This window comes from Nerophis lumbriciformis, linkage group LG05 (genome assembly GCF_033978685.3).
Source record: "Nerophis lumbriciformis linkage group LG05, RoL_Nlum_v2.1, whole genome shotgun sequence".
NCBI classification, from domain to species: domain Eukaryota; kingdom Metazoa; phylum Chordata; class Actinopteri; order Syngnathiformes; family Syngnathidae; genus Nerophis; species Nerophis lumbriciformis.
In genome coordinates this window covers 2,980,559-3,000,000 of record NC_084552.2, presented here as the reverse complement: position 1 = coordinate 3,000,000, position 19,442 = coordinate 2,980,559, and the positions used below count along the sequence as shown (strand labels likewise).

General features: G+C 30.1%; 1 protein-coding gene across 1 annotated transcript in view; it reads left to right on the top strand.

Moving 5' to 3' along the window:
- foxp2 (forkhead box P2) overlaps positions 1–19,442 on the top strand; it is a 476,912-nt gene that overhangs the window by 442,216 nt on the left and 15,254 nt on the right. Inside the window, exon 16 of the mRNA XM_061961406.1 lies at positions 5,462–5,583. Within this exon, the coding sequence (XP_061817390.1) occupies positions 5,462–5,583 (122 nt within the window). The remainder of the gene's footprint in view (positions 1–5,461; positions 5,584–19,442) is intronic.

Below are 19,442 nucleotides of genomic sequence, written 5' to 3'. Positions count from 1 at the left end.
AAAAGGTAAGCTTTTAGTTTTTTTTTTTTTTGTAATTGGTTTTTAATATTCATTATTTACTTCGAGTTATTACAGTATGTCTCTATATACATATTTTATTAATTTTGTCCGAAGGGGACGCATTTCAATTTCTTACACCCACTTGTTATTTCATATGTTGACCAGAGGGGGAGCTTTTGAAAACCGACACACCATCAATTACATTTTTGATAGATTTCACCACCAAGGGGTGCAAATGAGACATTCTCTATTAGATGCAATGGTTTTCCGTATTGGGACCATGATTTATGTCCTAACTTGTTCACACCTCCTCATATGGAAGCTGCTTTTCCTTGTTGATGTCTCAAGAAGGGTGGAAATACAAGCACACACACATACATGCCTTGCCTACTTTGTGTGGACCCACGTTTGGTCAGTAGGTTGTGAGGGCCCCCCTTTCCACTATAGCTAGAAGGATGAAAAAAAAAATATCTAGCACTAGATGGGAGTAGAGAGTTGCAACCTAACTCCAGAATGCAAAACACACAAAGTAAAAAAAAATATTTTACTTCTGTATTAGTGAGCACCTATTGCTGTTGCTAGGTAGATTTGACCGTACACACACATAGTAATACGTTCTGGTAGTTGGCCATTTTTAAGGACAGCAAAGTACTCAATGAAGGTAACACATCTAAATTGAAAATAAATCATATCTTGCTCATTTCTTTACATTATTGTATAAATGTACAAAACATGTACTACATATACAAAAATATGTACATAATAAGTAGAAAATTAAACATAAACAAAATGTATACATAAATACATACAGTACAGTTTATATGAACACACACACACATTCTTGTATTTTCTACCTTCTTGAGACCTCTGAAAAATGCCTACCTCTTTAGGACCACCCTTTCTAGATATATAAATATGTGTACTTACAACATTAATAATATGTACAAACTATGCAAATATAAATAAAGGTAGACTTTTAGTTATTTTTTTTATTAAATGTTTTTGTAATTGATTTTTAATCTTCATTATTTACTTCAAGTTATTACAGTATGTCTCCATATACATATTTTATTAATTTTGTCCAAAGGGGACGCATTTCAATTTCTTACACCCACTTGTTATTTCATATGTTGACCAGAGGGGGAACTTTTGAAAACCGACACACCATCAATTACATTTTTGATAGATTTCACCACCAAGGGGTGCAAATGAGACATTCTCTATTAGATGCAATGGTTTTCCGTATTGGGACCATGATTTATGTCCTAACTTGTTCCCACCTCCTCATATGGAAGCTGCTTTTCCTTGTTGATGTCTCAAGAAGGGTAGAAATACAAGCTCACACACACACACACACACACATTCTTGTATTTTCTACCTTCTTGAGACTTCTGAAAAATGTCTACCTCTTTAGGAACACCCTTTCTAGATATATAAATATGTGTACTTACAACATTAATAATATGTACAAACTATGCAAATATAAAAAAAGGTAAACTTTTAGTTATTTTTTTTATTAAATGTTTTTGTAATTGATTTTTAATCTTCATTATTTACTTCAAGTTATTACAGTATGTCTCTATATACATATTTTATTAATTTTGTCCGAAGGGGACGCGTTTCAATTTCTTACACCCACTTGTTATTTCATATGTTGACCAGAGGGGGAGCACTTTTAAAAACCGTTTGAAAAATCCCTCCTTTTTGGGGACCACCCTAACTTTTAAAAGATTTCACCACCAGGGGGTGCAAATGAGATATTCTCTATTAGATGCAATGGTTTTCCGTACTGGGACCATGATTTATGTCCTAACTTGTTCCCACCTCCTCATATGGAAGCTACTTTTCCTTGTTGATGTCTCCAAGAAGGGTAGAAATACAAGCACACACACACACATACATGCCTTGCCTACTTTGTGTGGACCCACGTTTGGTCAGTAGGTTGTGAGGGCCCCCCTTTCCACTATAGCTAGAAGGATGGGGGGAAAAAATCTAGCACTAGATGGGAGTAGAGAGTTGCAACCTCACTTCAGAATGCAAAACACACAAAGTAAAAAAAAAAAATTTTACTTCTGTATTTGTGAGGACCTATTGCTGTTGCTAGGTAGATTTGACCGTACACACACATAGTAATAAGTTCTGGGAGTTGGCCATTTTTAAGGACAGCAAAGTACTCAATGAAGGTAACACATTTAAATTGAAAATAAATCATATCTTGCTCATTTCTCAACCTATTTTCATTCAGTTTACATTATTATTATTACAAACTATGCAAATATAAATAAAGGTAAACTTTTAGTTATTTTTTTTATTAAATGTTTTTGTAATTGATTTTTAATCTTCATTATTTACTTCAAGTTATTACAGTATGTCTCCATATACATATTTTATTAATTTTGTCCAAAGGGGAAGCATTTCAATTTCTTACACCCACTTGTTATTTCATATGTTGACCAGAGGGGGAACTTTTGAAAATCGACACACCATCAATTACATTTTTGATAGATTTCACCACCAAGGGGTGCAAATGAGACATTCTCTATTAGATGCAATGGTTTTCCGTATTGGGACCATGATTTATGTCCTAACTTGTTCACACCTCCTCATATGGAAGCTGCTTTTCCTTGTTGATGTCTCAAGAAGGGTAGAAATACAAGCACACACACACACACACACACACACATTCTTGTATTTTCTACATTCTTGAGACCTCTGTAAAATGCCTGCCTCTTTAGGACCACCCTTTCTAGATATATAAATATGTGTACTTACAACATTATTGATATGTACAAACTATGCAAATATAAAAAAAGGTAAGCTTTTAGTTATTTATTTTTTTGTAATTGGTTTTTAATATTCATTATTTACTTCGAGTTATTACAGTATGTCTCCATATGCATATTTTATTAATTTTGTCCAAAGGGGACGCATTTCAATTTCTTACACCCACTTGTTATTTCATATGTTGACCAGAGGGGGAGCACTTTTAAAAACCGTTTGAAAAATCCCTCCTTTTTGGGGACCACCCTAACTTTTAAAAGATTTCACCACCAAGGGGTGCAAATGAGACATTCTCTATTAGGTGCAATGGTTTTTACGTACTGGGACCATGATTTATGTCCTAACTTGTTCACACCTCCTCATATGGAAGCTGCTTTTCCTTGTTGATGTCTCAAGAAGGGTAGAAATACAAGCACACACACACACACATATATGCCTTGCCTACTTTGTGTGGACCCACGTTTGGTCAGTAGGTTGTGAGGGCCCCCCTTTCCACTATAGCTAGAAGGATGAAAAAAAAAATCTAGCACTAGATGGGAGTAGAGAGTTGCAACCTCACTTCAGAATGCAAAACACACAAAGTAAAAAAAAAAATATTTTACTTCTGTTATTGTGAGCACCTATTGCTGTTGCTAGGTAGATTTGACCGTACACACACATAGTAATAAGTTCTGTGAGTTGGCCATTTTTAAGGACAGCAAAGTACTCAATGAAGGTAACACATCTAAATTGAAAATAAATCATATCTTGCTCATTTCTTTACATTATTGTATAAATGTACAAAACATGTACTACATATACAAATATATGTACATAATAAGTAGAAAATTAAACATACACAAAATGTATACATAAATACATACAGTACAGTTTATATGAACACACACACACACATTCTTGTATTTGCTACCTTCTTGAGACCTCTGAAAAATGCCTACCTCTTTAGGACCACCCTTTCTAGATATATAAATATGTGTACTTACAACACTAATAATATGTACAAACTATGCAAATATAAAAAAAGGTAAACTTTTAGTTATTTTTTTTATTAATTTTTTTTGTAATTGATTTTTAATCTTCATTATTTACTTCAAGTTATTACAGTATGTCTCCATATACATATTTTATTAATTTTGTCCGAAGGGGACGCATTTCAATTTCTTACACCCACTTGTTATTTCATATGTTGACCAGAGGGGGAAGCACTTTTAAAAACCGCTTGAAAAATCCCTCCTTTTTGGGGGACCACCCTAACTTTTAAAAGATTTCACCACCAAGGGGTGCAAATGAGACATTCTCTATTAGATGCAATGGTTTTTACGTACTGGGACCATGATTTATGTCCTAACTTGTTCACACCTCCTCATATGGAAGCTGCTTTTCCTTGTTGATGTCTCAAGAAGGGTAGAAATACAAGAACACACACACACACATACATGCCTTGCCTACTTTGTGTGGACCCACGTTTGGTCAGTAGGTTGTGAGGGCCCCCCTTTCCACTATAGCTAGAAGGATGGAAAAAAAAAATCTAGCACTAGATGGGAGTAGAGAGTTGCAACCTCACTTCAGAATGCAAAACACACAAAGTAAAAAAAAAATTATTTTACTTCTGTTATTGTGAGCACCTATTGCTGTTGCTAGGTAGATTTGACCGTACACACACATAGTAATACGTTCTGGTAGTTGGCCATTTTTAAGGACAGCAAAGTACTCAATGAAGGTAACACATCTAAATTGAAAATAAATCATATCTTGCTCATTTCTTTACATTATTGTATAAATGTACAAAACATGTACTACATATACAAATATATGTACATAATAAGTAGAAAATTTAACATACACAAAATGTATACATAAATACATACAGTACAGTTTATATGAACACACACACACATTCTTGTATTTGTTACCTTCTTGAGACCTCTGAAAAATGCCTACCTCTTTAGGACCACCCTTTCTAGATATATAAATATGTGTACTTACAACATTAATAATATGTACAAACTATGCAAATATAAAAAAAAGGTAAGCTTTAAGTTATTTTTTTTATTTTATTTTTTTTGTAATTGATTTTTAATCTTCATTATTTACTTCGAGTTATTACAGTATGTCTCCATATACATATTTTATTAATTTTGTCCGAAGGGGACGCATTTCAATTTCTTACACCCACTTGTTATTTCATATGTTGACCAGAGGGGGAGCACTTTTAAAAACCGTTTTAAAAAATCCCTCCTTTTTGGGGACCACCCTAACTTTTAAAAGATTTCACCACCAGGGGTGCAAATGAGACATTCTCTATTAGATGCAATGTTATTGTGACCATGATTTATGTCATCACTTGTTCACACCTCCTCATATGGAAGCTGCTTTTCCTTGTTGATGTCTCAAGAAGGGTAGAAATACAAGCACAGTGACACCTCCGTGGTGTTCCATATTTCAAACGATGTGTCCATTAAGGGCAGAGTCGCCATTATCAGGACCTTCAGCATTTATAAGCCATTCGCCATGCTGATTACCTCCTTTTAGTCGCCATACTCTTGATTGATACGTACTGTGCGTGCCGGACTTATAAGAGCGTTTTTTGTTTTTTTTTAGCTAATTAAATCAAGGGTGCCTGAATGTGCTTCCTCTGACCTGTCCGTCTCTCTCTCTCTCTCTCTCTCTCTCGCCGCAGAACGCCGTGCGCCACAACCTCAGCCTGCACAAGTGCTTTGTGCGCGTGGAGAACGTAAAAGGCGCCGTGTGGACGGTGGACGAGGTGGAGTACCAGAAACGCCGGTCGCAGAAAATCACAGGGTACGAAGAAAAAATGACATTTTTGGGGTCTGATTTTTTGCTGCTAAAGTAGGACGAGTCAACTAAATTTGTTCCGGGGGCCACTAAGGAGCGGCCAATGCACCAAATCAGTAAGGGTGCACAAAATCAGGGCCGGCCCGTGGCATAGGCCGTATAGGCAAATGCTAAGGGCGCTGTCCATAAGGGGGCGCCACGCCAGTGCCACAAATGTTGGATAAAAAAAAAAAAAAGTTGGTACTATTATTTCTAAATACAAAAAATAATCCCACGTTAATTCAAATGCAAAGTAAAGCCTATATAATAGAAATATTATTTGTTACAACATTACGCCCTCCCCCCGCACGGTGCGCCCCCTCCCTTCCCGTATCATGACTCTTTTTGGACGTCACCACATCAAAAAAATCAACACAAGATGTCAAAACGGCCAAAACTGTCAGGTGCCCAGGGAAGAAAAAAAGAGAAAAGAAGAGGAGGAGAAACGAGAAAAAGACAAGAGGTAGCATAGGTAACGTTAGCCTACATGAAATTATTTGTCTGTTACAGAATGTGATAGTAACCTGGCTTTTTAGCATTAAGCTAATGTTACATGATTCGGCAATTGCTAATCAATAAATAGCTAGTTCTGTTTTAACGTCGGGTTAATATTGTGGAGGGGGCTAAATTGTTATGGAAAATAATAATGTAACGTGTAACTCCCACCTTACATTCCTCAGGTATTAGATCTTTTAAGCAGGTGTTTTTTGTTTACATTGTTATTGCCTTCTGGTTAGCTAATGTTTGCCCTGCAGGTAATAGTCACTTTTCCACCCCTTTATATATTAGGTATAGTTGTAAGCCTAGTTGTTAAAGTGCACATCATTAATGTAAATTAAGCAATATGTATGTAAAAAAAATATTGTATTTCATATATTCATTTTTTATTTTTTGCATTCTTTTATTTATTCATATTTTTTTTTATCTTGTTAACTATTCTGATTGTTAATTTGCTTTATTTAAGTAAAAAAAAAAAGGTCAAAGACAAAGCTATTCGGTTTCTTGTGAGTATATACACTTCACTGCCGATGTGGGGGGGCGCCACCTAAAATCTTGCCTAGGGCGCCAGATTGGTTAGGGCCGGGCCTGCACAAAATAATCGATTCTTATTCATTCCGAATCGAAATAATATACTATATATCCATCCATCCATTTTCTACCGCTTATTCCCTTTGGGGTAGCGGGGGGCGCTGGAGCCTATCTCAGCTACAATCGGGCGGAAGGCGGCGTACACCCTGGACAAGTCGCCACCTCATCGCAGGGCCAACACAGATATTATATAATAATATTACCGTATTTTTCAGGCTATAAGTCGCAGTTTTTTTGCGACTTATACTCAGGAGCGACTTATGTGTGAAATTATTAACACATTACCGTAAAATATCAAATAATATTATTTAGCTCATTCACGTAAGAGACTAGACGTATAAGATTTCATGGGATTTAGTGATTAGGAGTGAGAGATTGTTTGGTAAACATATAGCATGTTCTATATGTTATAGTTATTTGAATGACTCTTACCATAATATGTTACGTTAACATACCAGTTGGTTATTTATGCCTCATATAACGTACACTTATTCAGCCTGTTGTATATTTTAAATTGCCTTTCAAATGTCTATTCTTGGTGTTGGGTTTTATCAAATACATTTCCCCCAAAAATGCGATTTATACTCCAGTGCGACTTATATATATGTTTATTTTAAAGATGTCCGATAAATGCGTTAAAATGTAATATCGGAAATTATCGGTATCGGTTTTTTATTATCGGTATCGGGTTTTTTTTGGTATTATTAAATCAACATAAAAAAACACAAGATACACTTACAATTTGTGCACCAACCCAAAAAACCTCCCTCCCCCATTTACACTCATTCACACAAAAGGGTTGTTTCTTTTCTTTCTTAAATATCGTAAATTATCGATATCGTTTTTTTTATTATCGGTATCGTTTTTTTTATTTATTTAAAAAATATATATATATTTTTTTTTTTTATTAAATCAACATAAAAAACACAAGATACACTTACAATTAGTGCACCAACCCAAAAAACCTCCCTCCCCCATTCACACTCATTCACACAAAAGGGTTGTTTCTTTTCTTTCTTAAATATCGTAAATTATCGATATTGTTTTTTTTATTATCGGTATCGTTTTTGTTTTTTTTATTTAAATTTTTTTTTTTTTTTTTTTCATTAAATCAACATAAAAAAACACAAGATACACTTACAATTAGTGCACCAACCCAAAAAACCTCCCTCCCCCATTTACGCTCATTCACACTCATTCACACAAAAGGGTTGTTTCTTTTCTTTCTTAAATATCGTAAATTATCGATATCGTTTTTTTTATTATCGGTATCGTTTTTTTTAAATTTATTTAAAAAAAATTTTTTTTTTTTTTTTAATTAAATTAACATAAAAAAACACAAGATACACTTACAATTAGTGCACCAACCCAAAAAACCTCCCTCCCCCATTTACACTCATTCACACTCATTCACACAAAAGGGTTGTTTCTTTTCTTTCTTAAATATCGTAAATTATCGATATCGTTTTTTTTATTATCGGTATCGTTTTGTTTTTTTTTTATTTAAAAAATCTTTTTTTTTTTCTTTTTTTTTTTTATTAAATCAACATAAAAAAACACAAGATACACTTACAATTAGTGCACCAACCCAAAAAACCTCCCTCCCCCATTTACGCTCATTCACACTCATTCACACAAAAGGGTTGTTTCTTTTCTTTCTTAAATATCGTAAATTATCGATATCGTTTTTTTTATTATCGGTATCGTTTTTTTTTTTTTTTTTTTAAATTTATATATATTTTTTTTTTTTTATTAAATCAACATAAAAAACACAAGATACACTTACAATTTGTGCACCAACCCAAAAAACCTCTCCCCCCCCCCCCATTTACACTCATTCACACAAAAGGGTTGTTTATTTCTGTTATTAATAGAGATGTCCGATAATATCGGCCTGCTGATAAATGCGTTAAAATGTAATATCGTAAATTATCGGTATCGTTTTTTAATTTTTTTTTTATTAAATCAACACAAGATACACTTACAATTAGTGCACCAACCCAAAAAACCTCCCTCCCCCATTTACACTCATTCACACAAAAGGGTTGTTTCTTTCTGTTATTAATATTGTGCTTCCTACATTATATATCAATATATATCAATACAGTCTGCAAGGGATACAGTCCGTAAGCACACATGATTGTGCGTGCTGCTGCTCCACTAATAGTACTAACCTTTAACATTATTGCAGAAATTGTGCTTTTCAACACTTATTTTTAGGTCATCCACAAAGTACTACTAAATTATCACAAATGTTGTGCTGTTCAACGTTTTTTAGGTATCTCTAAACATTTAAAATATTTTAAATATTTTTAACAATTTACTGAGTATTTTTTGCACAGAATCCTACTAAGTTCTTGCTGAAATTGCACTTTTTAACACTTTCTAGAGTAACACTAAAAATATGTCAGATTTCCACAAATCACTGAATATTTTTTGCACATTTACCTATTAAATTCTCACTGAAATTGCGAATTTCCACACTTTTTAAAGTAACCCTAAACTTATGTCAAATTTCCAAATAATACTAAATACTTTACGCACTGAATCCTAGTAAATTATTTTGAAAATGACTCTTTTTAACACTTTTTAGAGCAACCCTAAAACATGTGTTTAAAAAAACCCCTCAAATTACTGTATTTTTTTCCCCTTAGAATCCAGCTACATTATTGCAGAAATTGTGCTTTTCAACACTTATTTTTAGGTCACCCACAAAGTACTACTAAATTATCACAAATGTGCTTTTCAACATTTTTTTAGGTATCTCTAAACATTTAAAATATTTTAAATATTTTTAACAATTTACTGAATATTTTTTGCCCAGAATCCTACTAAGTTCTTGCTGAAATTGCACTTTTTAACACTTTCTAGAGTAACACTAAAAATATGTCAGATTTCCACAAATTACGGAATATTTTTTGCACATTTACCTATTAAATTCTCGCTGAAATTGCGAATTTCCACACTTTTTAAAGTAACCCTAAGCTTATGTCAAATTTCCAAAAAATACTAAATACTTTACGCACCGAATCCTACTAAATTATTTAGAAAATTACTCTTTTTAACACTTTTTAGAGTAACCCTAAAACATATGTTTTAAAAAAATCCTCAAATTACTGTATTTTTTTTTTCTTAGAATCCAGCTACATTATTGCAGAAATTGTGCTGTTTAACACTTATTTTTAGGTCACCCACAAAGTACTACTAAATTATCACAAATGTTGTGCTTTTCAACGTTTTTTAGGTATCTCTAAACATTTAAAATATTTTGAATATTTTTAACAATTTACTGAATATTTTTTGCACATAATCCTACTAAGTTCTTGCTGAAAGTGCACTTTTTAACACTTTCTAGAGTAACACTAAAAATATGTCAGATTTCCACAAATCACTGAATATTTTTTGCACATTTACCTATTAAATTCTCGCTGAAATTGCGAATTTCCACACTTTTTAAAGTAACCCTAAACTTATGTCAAATTTCCAAAAAATACTAAATACTTTACGCACCGAATCCTACTAAATTATTTAGAAAATTACTCTTTTTAACACTTTTTAGAGTAACCCTAAAACATATGTTTTAAAAAAATCCTCAAATTACTGTATTTTTTTTTTCTTAGAATGCAGCTACATTACTGCAGAAATTGTGCTTTTTAACACTTATTTTTAGGTCACCCACAAAGTACTACTAAATTATCACAAATGTTGTGCTTTTCAATGTTTTTTAGGTATCTCTAAACATTTTAAATATTTTAAATATTTTTAACAATTTACTGAATATTTTTTGCACAGAATCCTACTAAGTTCTTGCTGAAAGTGCACGTTTTAACACTTTCTAGAGTAACACTAAAAATATGTCAGATTTCCACAAATCACTGAATATTTTTTTCACATTTACCTATTAAATTCTCAATGAAATTGTGAATTTCCACACTTTTTAAAGTAACCCTAAACTTATGTAAAATTTCCAAAAAATACTAAATACTTTACGCACCGAATCCTACTAAATTATTTTGAAAATGACTCTTTTGAACACTTTTTAGAGCAACCCTAAAACATATGTTTAAAAAAAAATCCTCAAATTACTGTATTTTTTTTTCTTAGAATCCAGCTATATTACTGCAGAAATTGTGATTTTTAACACTTATTTTTAGGTCACCCACAAAGTACTACTAAATTATCACAAATGTTGTGCTTTTCAACGTTTTTTAGGTATCTCTAAACATTTAAAATATTTTAAATATTTTTAACAATTTACTGAATATTTTTTGCACAGAATCCTACTAAGTTCTTGCTGAAATTGCACTTTTTAACACTTTCTAGAGTAACACTAAAAATATGTCAGATTTCCACAAATTACGGAATATTTTTTGCACATTTACCTATTAAATTCTCGCTCAAATTGAGAATTTCCACACTTTTTAAAGTAACCCTAAGCTTGTGTCAAATTTCCAAAAAAAAACAAATACTTTACGCACTGAATCCTACTAAATTATTTTGAAAATGGCGCTTTTTAACACTTTTTAGAGCAACCCTAAAACATATGTTTAAAAAAACCCTCAAATTACTTTTTTTTTTTCTTAGAATCCAGCTACATTATTGCAGAAATTGTGCTTTTCAACACTTATTTTTAGATCACCCACAAAGTACTACTAAATTATCACAAATGTTGTGCTTTTCAACGTTTTTTTTAGGTATCTCTAAACATTTAAAATATTTTTAATATTTTTAATAATTTACTGAATATTTTTTGCACAGAATCCTACTAAGTTCTTGCTGAAAGTGCACTTTTTAACACTTTCTAGAGTAACACAAAAAATATGTCAGATTTCCACAAATCACTGAATATTTTTTGCACATTTACTTATTAAATTCTCACTGAAATTGCGAATTTCCACACTTTTTAAAGTAACCCTAAACTTATGTCAAATTTCCAAAAAATACTAAATATTTTATGCACTGAATCCTACTAAATTATTTTGAAAATGACTCTTTTTAACACTTTTTAGAGTAACCCTAAAACATATCTTTTAAAAAAAAACTCAAATTACTGTATTTTTTTTTCTTAGAATCCAGCTACATTACTGCAGAAATTGTGCTTTTCAACACTTATTTTTAGGTCACCCACAAAGTACTACTAAAATATCACAAATGTGCTTTTCAACGTTTTTTTAGGTATCTCTAAACATTTTTTTAAAAATTAAATATTTTTAACAATTTACTGAATATTTTTTGCACAGAATCCTACTAAGTTCTTGCAGAAAGTGCACTTTTTAACACTTTCTAGAGTAACAGTAAAAATATGTCAGATTTCCACAAATTACGGAATATTTTTTGCACATTTACCTATTAAATTCTCGCTGAAATTGCGAATTTCCACACTTTTTAAAGTAACCCTAAGCTTATGTCAAATTTCCAAAAAATACTAAATACTTTATGCACTGAATCCTACTAAATTATTTTGAAAATGACTCTTTTTAACACTTTTTAGAGCAACCCTAAAACATATGTTTAAAAAAAAACCCTCAAATTACTGTATTTTTTTTTTCTTAGAATCCAGCTACATTATTGCAGAAATTGTGCTTTTTAACACTTATTTTTAGGTCACCCACAAAGTACTACTAAATTATCACAAATGTTGTGCTTTTCAACGTTTTTTTAGGTATTTCTAAACATTTAAAATATTTTTAACAATTTACTGAATATTTTTTGCACAGAATCCTACTAAGTTCTTGCTGAAAGTGCATGTTTTAACACTTTCTAGAGTAACACTAAAAATATGTCAGATTTCCACAAATCACTGAATATTTTTTGCACATTTACCTATTAAATTCTCACTGAAATTGCGAATTTCCACACTTTTTAAATTAACCCTAAACTTATGTCAAATTTCCAAAAAATACTAAATACTTTACGCACCGAATCCTACTAAATTATTTAGAAAATTACTCTTTTTAACACTTTTTAGAGCAACCCTAAAACATATGTTTAAAAAAAAACCTCAAATTACTGTATTTTTTTTTCTTAGAATCCAGCTACATTATTGCAGAAATTGTGATTTTTAACACTTATTTTTAGGTCACCCACAAAGTACTACTAAAATATCACAAATGTTGTGCTTTTCAACGTTTTTTTAGGTATCTCTAAACATTTAAAATATTTTAAATATTTTTAACAATTTACTGAATATTTTTTGCACAGAATCCTACTAAGTTCTTGCTGAAATTGCACTTTTTAACACTTTCTAGAGTAACACTAAAAATATGTCAGATTTCCACAAATTACGGAATATTTTTTGCACATTTACCTATTAAATTCTCGCTCAAATTGCGAATTTCCACACTTTTTAAAGTAACCCTAAGCTTGTGTCAAATTTCCAAAAAAAACCAAATACTTTACGCACTGAATCCTACTAAATTATTTTGAAAATGGCGCTTTTTAACACTTTTTAGAGTAACCCTAAAACATATGTTTAAAAAAAAACCTCAAATTACTGTATTTTTTTTTCTTAGAATCCAGCTACATTATTGCAGAAATTGTGATTTTTAACACTTATTTTTAGGTCACCCACAAAATACTACTAAATTATCACAAATGTTGTGCTTTTCAACGTTTTTTTAGGTATCTCTAAACATTTAAAATATTTTGAATATTTTTAACAATATACTGAATATTTTTTGCACAGAATCCTACTAAGTTCTTGCTGAAATTGCACTTTTTAACACTTTCTAGAGTAACACTAAAAATATGTCAGATTTCCACAATATTTTTTGCACATTTACCTATTAAATTCTCGCTCAAATTGCGAATTTCCACACTTTTTAAAGTAACCCTAAGCTTGTGTCAAATTTAAAAAAAACAAAAAAAACTTTACGCACTGAATCCTACTAAATTATTTTGAAAATGGCGCTTTTTAACACATTTTAGAGCAACCCTAAAACATATGTTTAAAAAAAAAACTCAAATTACTGTATTTTTTTTTTTCTTAGAATCCAGCTACATTACTGCAGAAATTGTGATTTTTAACACTTATTTTTAGGTCACCCAAAAAATACTACTAAATTATCACAAATGTTGTGCTTTTCAACGTTTTTTTAGGGATCTCTAAACATTTAAAATATTTTGAATATTTTTAACAATTTACTAAATATTTTTTGCACAGAATCCTACTAAATTATTGCTAAAATTGCACTTTTTAACACTTTCTAGAGTAACACTAAAAATATGTCAGATTTCCACAAATCACTGAATATTTTTTGCACATTTACCTATTAAATTCTCACTGAAATTGCGAATTTCCACACTTTTTAAAGTAACCCTAAACGTATGTCGAATTTCCAAAAAATACTAAATACTTTACGCACCGAATCCTACTAAATTATTTTGAAAATGACTCTTTTTAACACTTTTTAGAGCAACCCTAAAACATATGTTTAAAAAAAAACCTCAAATTACTGTATTTTTTTTTCTTAGAATCCAGCTACATTATTGCAGAAATTGTGCTTTTCAACACTTATTTTTAGGTCACCCACAAAGTACTACTAAATTATCACAAATGTTGTGCTTTTCAACGTTTTTTTAGGTATCTCTAAACATTTAAAATATTTTAAATATTTTTAACAATTTACTGAATATTTTTTGCACAGAATCCTACTAAGTTCTTGCTGAAATTGCACTTTTTAACACTTTCTAGAGTAACACTAAAAATATGTCAGATTTCCACAAATTACGGAATATTTTTTGCACATTTACCTATTAAATTCTCGCTGAAATTGCGAATTTCCACACTTTTTAAAGTAACCCTAAGCTTATGTCAAATTTCCAAAAAATACTAAATACTTTACGCACTGAATCCTACTAAATTATTTTGAAAATTACTCTTTTTAACACTTTTTAGAGCAACCCTAAAACATATGTTTTAAAAAAAAACTCAAATTACTGTATTTTTTTTTCTTAGAATCCAGCTACATTATTGCAGAAATTGTGATTTTTAACACTTATTTTTAGGTCACCCACAAAATACTACTAAATTATCACAAATGTTGTGCTTTTCAACGTTTTTTTAGGTATCTCTAAACATTTAAAATATTTTAAATATTTTTAACAATTTACTGAATATTTTTTGCACAGAATCCTACTAAGTTCTTGCTGAAAGTGCACTTTTTAACACTTTCTAGAGTAACAGTAAAAATAGGTCAGATTTCCACAAATTACGGAACATTTTTTGCACATTTACTTATTAAATTCTCTCTGAAATTGCGAATTTCCACACTTTTTAAAGAAACCCTAAGCTTATGTAAAATTTCCAAAAAATACTAAATACTTTACGCACTGAATCCTACTAAATTATTTTTAAAATTACTCTTTTTAACACTTTTTAGAGTAACCCTAAAACATATGTTTTAAAAAAATCCTCAAATTACTGTATTTTTTTTTTCTTAGAATCCAGCTACATTATGCTGAAATTGTGCTTTTTAACACTTATTTTTAGGTCACCCACAAAGTACTACTAAATTATCACAAATGTTGTGCTTTTCAATGTTTTTTTAGGTATCTCTAAACATTTAAAATATTTTAAATATTTTTAACAATTTACTGACTATTTTTTGCACAGAATCCTACTAAGTTCTTGCTGAAATTGCACTTTTTAACACTTTCTAGAGTAACACTAAAAATATGTTTGATTTCCACAAATCACTGAATATTTTTTGCACATTTACCTATTAAATTCTCGCTCAAATTGCGAATTTCCACACTTTTTAAATTAACCCTAAACTTATGTCAAATTTCCAAAAAATACTAAAAACTTTACGCACTGAATCCTACTACCGGTAAATTATTTTGAAAATGACTCTTTTTAACACTTTTTAGAGCAACCCTAAAACATATGTTTAAAAAAAATCCTCAAATTACTGTATTTTTTCTTCTTAGAATCCAGCTACATTACTGCAGAAATTGTGCTTTTCAACACTTATTTTTAGGTCACCCACAAAGTACTACTAAATTATCACAAATGTTGTGCTTTTCAACGTTTTTTTAGGTACCTCTAAACATTTAAAATATTTTTAATATTTTAAACAATTTACTGAATATTTTTTTGCACAGAATCCTACTAAGTTCTTGCTGAAAGTGCACTTTTTAACACTTTGTAGAGTAACACTAAAAATAGGTCAGATTTCCACAAATTACGGAATATTTTTTGCACATTTACCTATTAAATTCTCGATGAAATTGCGAATTTCTACACTTTTTAAAGTAACCCTAAGCTTATGTCAAATTTCCAAAAAATACTAAATACTTTACGCACCGAATCCTACTAAATTATTTTGAAAATTACTCTTTTTAACACTTTTTAGAGTAACCCTAAAACATATCTTTTAAAAAAAACCTCAAATTACTGTATTTTTTTTTCTTAGAATCCAGCTACATTACTGCAGAAATTGTGCTTTTCAACACTTATTTTTAGTTCACCCAAAAAATACTACTAAATTATCACAAATGTTGTGCTTTTCAACGTTTTTTTAGGTATCTCTAAACATTTAAAATATTTTAAATATTTTTAACAATTTACTGAATATTTTTTGCACAGAATCCTAAGTTCTTGCTGAAATTGCACTTTTTAACACTTTCTAGAGTAACACTAAAAATATGTCAGATTCCCACAAATTACGGAATATTTTTTGCACATTTACCTACTAAATTCTCGCTCAAATTGCGAATTTCCACACTTTTTAAAGTAACCCTAAGCTTGTGTCAAATTTCCCAAAAAAAACCAAATACTTTACACACTGAATCCTACTAAATTATTTTGAAAATGGCGCTTTTTAACACTTTTTAGAGTAACCTTAAAATATATGTAAAAAAAATTCTGAAATTACTGTATTTTTTTTCTCCGAATCCAGCTAAATTATTGCAGAAATTGCACTTTTTAACACTTTCTAGAGTAACACTAAAAATATGTCAGATTTCCACAATATTTTTTGCACATTTACCTATTAAATTCTCGCTCAAATTGCGAATTTCCACACTTTTTAAAGTAACCCTAAGCTTGTGTCAAATAAAAAAAATAAAAAAAAAATTTTACGCACTGAATCCTACTAAATTATTTTGAAAATGGCGCTTTGTAACACTTTTTAGAGTAACCTTAAAATATATGTAAAAAAAATTCTGAAATTACTGTATTTTTTTTCTCCGAATCCAGCTAAATTATTGCAGAAATTGCACTTTTTAACACTTTCTAGAGTAACACTAAAAATATGTCAGATTTCCACAATATTTTTTGCACATTTACCTATTAAATTCTCGCTGAAATTGCAAATTTCCACACTTTTTAAAGTAACCCTAAGCTTGTGTCAAATTTCCCAAAAAAAACAAATACTTTACGCACTGAATCCTACTAAATTATTTTGAAAATGGCGCTTTTTAACACTTTTTAGAGTAACCTTAAAATATATGTAAAAAAAATTCTGAAATTACTGTATTTTTTTTCTCCGAATCCAGCTAAATTATTGCAGAAATTGCACTTTTTAACACTTTCTAGAGTAACACTAAAAATATGTCAGATTTCCACAATATTTTTTGCACATTTACCTATTAAATTCTCGCTCAAATTGCGAATTTCCACACTTTTTAAAGTAACCCTAAACTTATGTCAAATTTCCAAAAAATACTAAATACTTTACGCACCGAATCCTACTAAATTATTTAGAAAATTACTCTTTTTAACACTTTTTAGAGCAACCCTAAAACATATGTTTAAAAAAAATCCTCAAATTACTGTATTTTTTTTTCTTAGAATCCAGCTACGTTATTGCAGAAATTGTGCTTTTCAACACTTATTTTTAGGTCACCCACAAAGTACTCCTAAAATATCACAAATGTTGTGCTTTTCAACGTTTTTTTAGGTATTTCTAAACATTTAAAATATTTTAAATATTTTTAACAATTTACTGAATATTTTTTGCACAGAATCCTACTAAGTTCTTGCTGAAAGTGAACGTTTTAACACTTTCTAGAGTAACACTAAAAAAATGTCAGATTTCCACAAATCACTGAATATTTTTTGCACATTTACCTATTAAATTCTCGCTCAAATTGCGAATTTCCACACTTTTTAAAGTAACCCTAAGCTTGTGTCAAATTTAAAAAAAAAAAAAAAAACTTTACGCACTGAATCCTACTAAATTATTTTGAAAATGGCGCTTTTTAACACTTTTTAGAGTAACCTTAAAATATATGTAAAAAAAATTCTGAAATTACTGTATTTTTTTTCTCCGAATCCAGCTAAATTATTGCAGAAATTGCACTTTTTAACACTTTCTAGAGTAACACTAAAAATATGTCAGATTTCCACAATATTTTTTGCACATTTACCTATTAAATTCTCGCTCAAATTGCGAATTTCCACACTTTTTAAAGTAACCCTAAGCTTGTGTCAAATTAAAAAAATAAAAATAAAATTTTACGCACTGAATCCTACTAAATTATTTTGAAAATGGCGCTTTTTAACACTTTTTAGAGTAACCGTAAAATATATGTAAAAAAAAATTCTGAAATTACTGTATTTTTTTTCTCCGAATCCAGCTAAATTATTGCAGAAATTGCACTTTTTAACACTTTCTAGAGTAACACTAAACATATGTCTGATTTCCACAATATTTTTTGCACATTTACCTATTAAATTCTCGCTCAAATTGCGAATTTCCACACTTTTTAAAGTAACCCAAAGCTTGTGTCAAATTTCCAAAAAAAAACAAATACTTTACGCACTGAATCCTACTAAATTATTTTGAAAATGGCGCTTTTTAACACTTTTTAGAGTAACCTTAAAATATATGTAAAAAAAATTCTGAAATTACTGTATTTTTTTTCTCCGAATCCAGCTAAATTATTGCAGAAATTGCACTTTTTAACACTTTCTAGAGTAACACTAAAAATATGTCAGATTTCCACAATATTTTTTGCACATTTACCTATTAAATTCTCGCTCAAATTGCGAATTTCCACACTTTTTAAAGTAACCCTAAGCTTGTGTCAAATTTCCCAAAAAAAACAAATACTTTACGCACTGAATCCTACTAAATTATTTTGAAAATGGCGCTTTTTAACACTTTTTAGAGTAACCTTAAAATATATGTAAAAAAAATTCTGAAATTACTGTATTTTTTTTCTCCGAATCCAGCTAAATTATTGCAGAAATTGCACTTTTTAACACTTTCTGGAGTAACACTAAAAATATGTCAGATTTCCACAATATTTTTTGCACATTTACCTATTAAATTCTCGCTCAAATTGCGAATTTCCACACTTTTTAAAGTAACCCTAAGCTTGTGTCAAATTAAAAAAAAAAAAAAAAAAATTTACGCACTGAATCCTACTAAATTATTTTGAAAATGGCGCTTTTTAACACTTTTTAGAGTAACCTTAAAATATATGTAAAAAAAATTCTGAAATTACTGGGGGTTTTTTCTCCGAATCCAGCTAAATTATTGCAGAAATTGCACTTTTTAACACTTTCTAGAGTAACACTAAAAATATGTCAGATTTCCACAATATTTTTTGCACATTTACCTATTAAATTCTCGCTCAAATTGAGAATTTCCACACTTTTTAAAGTAACCCTAAGCTTGTGTCAAATTTCCAAAAAAAAACAAATACTTTACACACTGAATCCTACTAAATTATTTTGAAAATGGCGCTTTTTAACACTTTTTAGAGTAACCTTAAAATATATGTAA